The following is an 8,384-nucleotide window of genomic DNA, read 5'->3' as shown; positions in this document are numbered from 1 at the left end:
AATCTACTTTTTGGCCAATACTGATCCCATTCCAATTTCCACATTGATTATAATTTTTTACCTTGTCTCTAATTTTACACTAGTAAAAGCAAGAAATAATTATAAAATGGTTATGCCCTATAAAAGTTTGTTTAAATATAGTTCGTGTGAATCTCAACTCTCACATAACTCGTTTTATAAATAAACCATATATAATGAGCTCAGCATTTATATAACCATTCTAAGTTAAGTATTCAATAATTTTTAAATTAATTTAAAATAGTATATATACAAAATTCAATAAAGATATTATGTAAAATGTTAATAACTTAAATCTTAGACAAAATATCATTATACGAATCTGTATCATTCATACAGTTTTCTTTCTTTATATAATTACTTACTTCAACAATATAGGAAATATTTTTATTAGGTATCGTTCAAAATGTCACATTTAATTTAAAGGTTTAGATATAAAAAAAACCGATCAATATTGTTGCCGATCAGATATCGCCGCAACCTTAATTATATTATTATCACCCTATATACCAGCCAAGAAATAATTAAAACCCATAAATATTATTAGATTTATAAGTAATAAATTAGTAAAGTATATAATACACGTTGATAACAAAAAAAATGTATCTAAATTACAAACATCAGACTCCAATCGAATCTGGTGATCAGCGTTGGAAACGGCCTTAATAAATTCCAGGAGACACATTAGCTCTAAAAAACTATGATTTGGCAATAAATTCAAAGCTAATTTCAGTATAGCGATCGCCATTCGGTATCTTCTATTGATTATGTGATTCAAAATGGAGGAAAATATGTCTAAAAATTGCGGGGGGAAAAATATGTGGGTGGTTTTCTTGTTATTATTTTTTTTTTTGTTATTATCTCGACAAGAGCTACCGTAATACTCTGATATGGTATGAAAGAGTTGCATTTTGAGGATAATCTCCGATTCCGTCATCAGATTTTCGCGGGGTATAGTACTGTTAGGATCGTTATCATAGTTGTTTTCGTTGACATCTAAAAAATTATCGTATATACAGGCCTTGTGCAGAAGTTTGAGGGCGCAATTTGACCATTCATCCTTGCAACTAGGAAATGAAATTTATAATATTAATTTTATTTTTAAAATTTTTATGGACATCTTGAAAGTTTCATGTTAAAAAATTAAACAAAATATAGTCATTAGTTCATCGTTCATTGAAAAAAAATGTTTATGATTGATTGTCACATAGTACAAAGAAAAATATTGGCAGTCCTAATAGAGTAAGTAAAATAAAAACTTACGAATATGGATCATTTATCGAGTAGCTTTGTTCCAAATCTTTGTCATCCCTGTCGACGTTGGAACAGCTCAGCATGTTACATTTGCTATCATTTTGCTGGCGATAAATATCATCCTCGGGAACTTGGTGAAATTGGTCCTTCGTTATTTTACATCTTTGCTCATTTTCCCAAGACAACAGGCCCTCTAGCACAGGAATGTCAACTAAGGTCAAGAGCCTGACGATTATCATGTCCCTATTCAAAAATATCGGGTTGCCATTGTTAATTTCGTTGGGGTCAGGGTTGGCACATTTATCACCGCCATCTTGTTTTTCGGTGTCATTTTTATCCCTAAGGTGGGAAAAATAATTATATTAATTAAATAATTATTGATTTTTCAATATTATTTGCAAAGTTAGACAGTGATATGACATCTTATTGTATAATCCACATATGTGAGGCAATCTTCTATCACATCCTAATCTCCTATAGTGGCCTATTTTTAAAATCATGTGCTGGCCTCTGATTAGTCTAATTACTTTAACGGGTCGATTTAGCCAAAATAATATTACGCACGCTTTAAGATTCCGTTAATGGATCTACAAACCTCTCTAGTATCTATGAGTAAAATCTCCAGACTTGATGAAATAGTGTGTTAGACGTTTTAGCAACATACTATTCAAATTACTAGGCCAAGTATCAAGTGGTGATCATTTATCTTTTTCTTTATGAGTAAGTAGATTTAAATATCTAAGTAATAAGAAAAATTAATTGGCGCCAATTTTTTCTTCTTCTCGATTTAGATAGACCTTTAGTGATTATAACTTTCCCTACAATATGATATATTATTTACTATAAATAGTTTTGAAAGCATTTTTTAAATTTTATTATATATTTAAAAGTCGCTATTTTTCGCACAGTTTTGAGGCCCCATTTCACGGCTAAGAGGTATACTAGCGAACTAAAATAAAAGGCTTATTTTTTTTATATATCTAACTTAATAATTCCAGAAAATTTTAACAATCTTAAAAAGGGTCGTCCGAAAATGTGCCCTTTTTTGAACGATTTGACATGGGGCTCTTTTGTTAACTCCATAATTTACATTATTAAAATGACACGATAAATATAAATATATTATAAATCCCGGAAAATTTTTAATTCCTCCAGAAAAAAAAAATTCCCCTAATAAATTTTGTTTAAAATTTTTAAAAAATAACCCCCCCCCTCTTCCTCCTCAGGGGAAAAAAATAATAGAGATTTTTTTTCCCGGGGATATTATTTTCCGCTTACCATAATTTTGTAATGCGCAAAATTTCAAGTTAAATAACGAAATTAAAACCCATTAAAGAATTAATATTATATTTTTAATATAATTCCTATATATAAAATACATTGGATTTATAAAGAGAGTAATTAGAACCGAAACAAATATTCAATTTGTTTTTGAATATTCTTTATATGTACGTCTCCCTCCTTTACCCTCTTTTCTTTTTTTTTGAATAGATAATTTGCAAAAATTTGTTATTTTTAAAATACTAATGACTTTTAGAAGGTCAAACGCGCGTTTAAGATTAACGTCCTTGAGATAGCCATTGAGGCGCGTTCCCTATTTCAAAAGGTTAATACCCCAGATATTTTAAATTGTTATTGCAAAAAAAAACCAGTCTATATATCATGATATATACCAGGGACCTGACTGGCCGGGCCGTATATTTTATAAGGCCCATTATTAGCTATAAAAGTTAAGAAATAAGTATAATATATTTAAAAAAAATCCGAACCGGTCCTAAAAATATAAAATCCGGCCCGGGCCGATAATTTTTTTGTGGAGCTATGCTAATAGTACCTCTACAGGTCTCAGATATATATATGTATACAGAGTTCCATCTATTTATTATATCTTGCTTAATGGAATGGCTTAGTTTGCTGTTTCTGCTGATTGAGCTATCTTTTTTTAAACCATTTATAATCTAAATCTATTTCAAGTAATAAGCTTTTATCAAATAATATAATGCATTATATTATTTAATAATGGCATGAACATGGTATCCTTACATCACCTTTAAATGCACTTATATTCAATATATTTAAAAACATATGAAGCAATTGCATCAATTATCTTTTAGATTTGTAGGTAGAAATTAAACAATAAGTTATTAAGATATTTAATTTTGACTGATTATAATTTGAAGGCAAATGATTAGTATATAGTAAAGATACATGAAAATAAAGCATATTTAAATTAAATTTACTACCCAATTTCCATTGCTGAGCGAGTGTTGAGAAACTTTAAAATCTTTTTCATTCAGTTGAAATTTTACAAGATGGTAAAAAAGAAAATGTTGTTTATAAAATGCGTAATAAAAAATTATTTCTTTTTCAAAATTGCAAATTTATATTCATTAAAAAAAATTAAAATTTCCGTGATTCACGGGAAATTTATTTTCACGCCCGACAAAAACTTTGGAAAGGCCAGTCACGCAATTTTGCGGCCCGTGCACACCCATTAATCGTCGAAATATATATAGATGAAATTTTTTAATCGGAGAATGATAAGTCTATCTCATGCTCTTCTATAATGACATCACTATCTGCCGATGATATATTTTTATTTTCTAAAATTTAAAAAGTTGACATAACTAGATGATCATATGAGGTATGTTTGTAAATATAAATTGCATTTTGTGGAAATTAACTTTCCCCACGCTTATTGATACGTCTATTACGATTTTTGAAATGTGTCCTTTCAAAATAAGATCAAATTCTCTATGAAGAGCATTCATAGGAGAAATCGATAAAAGTCTTATAGCAATCGAACTTATAGGTTGGTGCAGACAAAGATCTTTACACCATATTAAAGGGTGAACATGTTTTGCACTTTACCATATTACCACATTTTACCGAAAAACACTTTTGAATTGAAATTCTGTGAGGCTGGATAAAACAACTCTGATATCAAGATTAAATTCTACAAATAGAGCAATAGGGCATTGACTCAGAAGATATCTCATCATTGATTAGTTCAAAATCATCGAAACAAGGATCAAATATGTTCGCCGCAAAATGAGTATTCTCTCAACAAATATGTAATTTTGCAATATAGTTCAGTTTAAAATATTCAGTTAATCTTTGTAAGGATGTTAAATAAAATCAGATGATATAAAAATGCCTCGAAGAAAATCAAAATTTAGATATGGTATATGACAATCTTTTTGTAATTATTCAATGTATTTATTTTTTGTAATGATATTGAAATATTAAAAATTAAAAATATACCCAGGAATCTTAACAAAAATTTTGTTCCCAGCCCAAAATTCCCTGGAAAGTTTCCAGCATTAACATTAGTAATCATAATGTTTGTAATGTTGTCTTTCTTATAAGTAATTAGTTCTGACTTGACATATTTGAGGTTTTCTAAGAAAAACATGAAATAAGAATCATTCAATAGAAAATTATAAAAATTGTCAAAACATATTAATTGAAATTTCAAAAACTATAAGATGTTTCCTTAAACTTTTTGAACAAGTTTTTGGCCCAGCTTTATAGATCTTGGATAATATAAATGTTATTTTATTATTTCAATAAAAAAATTTTTTTAATTTGCTTACTATTCACTTTTAGATGCACTGATATACAATGATTTAAGCCAATAATATCATTAACTTCTATGGTATTGGTCAAAACCACTAAAATGATAATATAATATATTTATTAAAAAAATAAGAAATAATTCATTAATATTATCATTTTTGGGCATGACTAAAATACGCGTCCCCGAAAAAACTACGCGCCCCCTATGAAAGAAGCTTAATTTAAATTAAATTAGTATAGAATCGTATTTAGCTTCATAAGATAAGTCAGAAAATGTTTTTTTTATTTAAAAAAAATTGTTAACATAGTAAAATTTAAAAAAATTAATTTTTTCACATGACTAAAATACGCGTCCCCTATTAAAGAAGCTTAATTTATAAAAAATACATGTAGAATCATATAGAGCGTATTAAAAGGTATGAAAAAATGTTAATATTATATTTTAAAACTTTTTATAAGCTAGTGGGCTTTTGAAAAAACAAATTTTTTTTTTGACTTAACTACGCGCCCCTACGGGCTCCCTATCAAAGAAGCTTATTTCATAAAAAATTAAAGCATAATCCTATTAAGCTCATTAAGAGGGATCAACAAAATGTAAATATTAAGTTTATAAATTATTTATAACTTATTGAGATTTGGAAAAAACACTTAATTTCTTCTTTTCTGACTAAACTACGCGCCCCCGTTAAATATACATCATTTTTTAACAATGAATACAGAATTAGCATTTTGCCAATTAAAAAAAATAATTAGAAATATCGAAATTTTTTGGTAAATATAACGCTACATGCAGAATTTAGCATAGATTATCAATAGGATCTAGTCAATGAAATTGATTTTCCCCAATCAAGCTATAAATCGATACGAGCCCTCGTTATTTATTTTTAAGTTTTCATAAAAGATGGGTTTTTTGTAAAATCTTAACAATTTTTTTTTAACTTTATCAAAACAAAACTCATTAAAAATTATGAGAATATTCAAATAAATAGACCTCCTATTAACCTTACGGACTGATTTTATAATATTAACTTAATAGTTTCGTTTAAAATGATTTTACCGATTAATTAAATTATTAAATGATTTTTTTTTAAAGTTATACATGATTCTGTATTCATTGTTAAAAAATGACGTATATTTAACGGGGGCGCGTAGTTTAGTCAAAAAAGAAGAAATTAAGTGTTTTTTCCAAATCTCAATAAGTTATAATAATTTATAAACTTAATATTAACATTTTTGATTCCTCTGAATGAGCTTAATACGATTATGCTTTAATTTTTTATGAAATAAGCTTCTTTGATAGGGGGCGCGTTGTTTAGTCAAAAAATTATTTTTTTGATAATAAAAATTTTTTAAAAAAATAAAATAAATAATACCATTTTCTGAATCTCCTTGAAAAGTTATACATGATTCTGTATTAATTTTTTAAAAATAATGTATATTTAACGGGGGCGCGTAGTTTAGTCAAAAAAGAAGAAATTTTTTTCCAAATCTCAATAAGTTAAAAAAAATTTATAAACTTAATATTAACATGATTCCTCTTATGAGCTTAATAGGATTATGCTTTAATTTTTTATGAAATAAGCTTCTTTGATAGGGGGCGCGTAGTTTAGTCAAAAAAAATTTTGTTTTTTCAAAAGCCCACTAGGTTATAAAAAGTTTTTAAATATAATATTAACATTTTTTTTTACCTTTTAATATGCTCTATATGATTCTACGTGTATTTTTTATAAATTAAGCTTCTTTAATAGGGGGCGCGTATTTTAGTCATGTAAAAAAATTAATTTTTTTAAATTTTACTATGTTAACAATTTTTTTTAAATAAAAAAAAAATTTTCTGACTTATCTTATGAAGCTAAATACGATTCTATACTAATATAATTTAAATTAAGCTTCTTTCATAGGGGGCGCGTATTTTAGTCATGCCCTCATTTTTTAAAACTTATTTATCTTTTATATTTAGTATTTACATATTGTTTTGTTGTGTTAAACCTAAAATTATTTTTTGATACTAAAATTCAGATGCACAGTTTATAAATTTAAATATTAATTGAATGAAACTCTTTGGTAGATTAAGTATTCCAGGATCAAGAAAATATTTCTTAGGAATAAATATTTTGTTTGATGGGCCAAATATTATCTTAGACCACCAGGTTCAAGCTAACAAGGATATACTAAATTTTTGGACCAAAAAAATTAATAAAAAGCTGATTCGCTAATACCATATTTTTAGCCAATATCTTAACCCAGATTGATACCACAGAAACTAACATTAGCCAATAAATATCACTGATACCCTATAATGATACAGTATATAATAAATCAATATTATCATTTTTTATATATCATTTATAAAATTATAAAAGTAAATTAGAGAATATAGTAAATAAAGATTAAGAGCACCTTTTCCTTATTGGTTTAGAAATTTTTAAATCAATTCTTTTTTATAAATTAACAGAAAAATGTTGGCTAAAAAATTATTTTAAACTTATGAAATTTAATTATCATTTTTATTGACCATTGATATAGGTTAAAATTCAATTTATTGACCAGTATTAATCAATCCTAGAAAGTATTTACAAAACAAATAGATTAAGTAGAATGAGATAATTGTATCAAAGTATAGCATACACTCAAATAACTTTATACCTTATAAGCCAAAGTAATTGTATCAAAGTGCAGCATAATTTTCAAAGTAATTTAAGATGATTTTAAAATAAAAGGGGTTTTTGTGCACACATACACAGCATTACATAAATTTTACCTACTTATTATTGCAACTTAGTAATCTAATGTTAAATTTTAATTAATATAAATTTTATATTTACAAAGAATATCATGTCATTAGTTATAAGAGACATATATCATTTAAATATTGTTAATAATATAAATTTTAACTCTAAAATATATTTAAATTACTAATTGATAGAAGGCATATAAAAAAACTAACTTGTTTAATATGCTGGAAAAAGTATATAATTTTTTTGATTCATCAGAAAAGTGTGAAGTATTTAAAGGTTGAAATATACGTTGACCCATTAAAATTGATGCAATCTTAAATTATTAATAAACAAATCGAATTTTAAAAAAATTAAGCACCTTAATTGCATTTGGTCTAGAAATGGGATTGGCAAAATTCCCCTCTTTTCCCTTTAAAAAATCGTAAATAATATTAGTTAGACTTTCTCCGCTAAAACAGTCTTTGTAAACTTTAATTTGGCATCTGTGATTTCCAACAATAGTGTTCTGACGTACATAGTCAATCATCTCATTCCAAAATTTAGTGTATTTAAATTGGTCATATTTCCATGATTGAGTATAATTATTGACAGGGATATTTTCCCTTTTTATATTATAACAATTGATACTATTATTTTGGGTAATTAAATCATGATCAGAAATTTTTTGGATGTTTTTTAAACTCATTAATCAAATTTTATATTTACCGCTTGAAATCTAAAATATATTTATAACCACTAGTAAAACATCTCTAATATTATAATATAAATATAGTGATTTATTATATTATAAAAACA

The 8,384-nt window shown here is 26.3% G+C and overlaps 1 protein-coding gene across 1 annotated transcript; it reads right to left on the bottom strand.

Moving 5' to 3' along the window:
* Positions 1–747: 747 nt before the first annotated feature.
* Positions 748–8,105, bottom strand: LOC135930289 (uncharacterized). The gene is made up of 4 exons (XM_065467070.1): positions 8,059–8,105; positions 1,282–1,611; positions 895–1,085; positions 748–776 (listed from the first exon to the last, which is right to left on the bottom strand). Exons 1-4 carry the CDS (start codon positions 8,103–8,105, stop codon positions 748–750), a joined length of 597 nt encoding a protein of 198 aa, XP_065323142.1.
* Positions 8,106–8,384: the final 279 nt, after the last annotated feature.

Source organism: Gordionus sp. m RMFG-2023, chromosome 5 (assembly GCF_954871325.1).
Source record: "Gordionus sp. m RMFG-2023 chromosome 5, tfGorSpeb1-WG-v2, whole genome shotgun sequence".
In the NCBI taxonomy this organism is placed as follows: domain Eukaryota; kingdom Metazoa; phylum Nematomorpha; class Gordioida; order Chordodea; family Parachordodidae; genus Gordionus; species Gordionus sp. m RMFG-2023.
Note: the sequence above shows the minus strand (reverse complement) of the source record. Positions and strands in the feature narration are given on the sequence as shown.

Bases quoted from the DNA above. Each gene is read 5' to 3' on its own strand.
- LOC135930289 (XM_065467070.1), bottom strand. From the start codon at position 8,105: ATGTACGTCAGAACACTATTGTTGGAAATCACAGATGCCAAATTAAA. The intron at 1,612-8,058 runs GTTTACAAAGAC...TTCCCACCTTAG, and splicing joins ATCACAGATGCCAAATTAAA to GGATAAAAATGACACCGAAA. The intron at 777-894 runs GTAGCTCTTGTC...CATAATCAATAG, and splicing joins TACCATATCAGAGTATTACG to AAGATACCGAATGGCGATCG.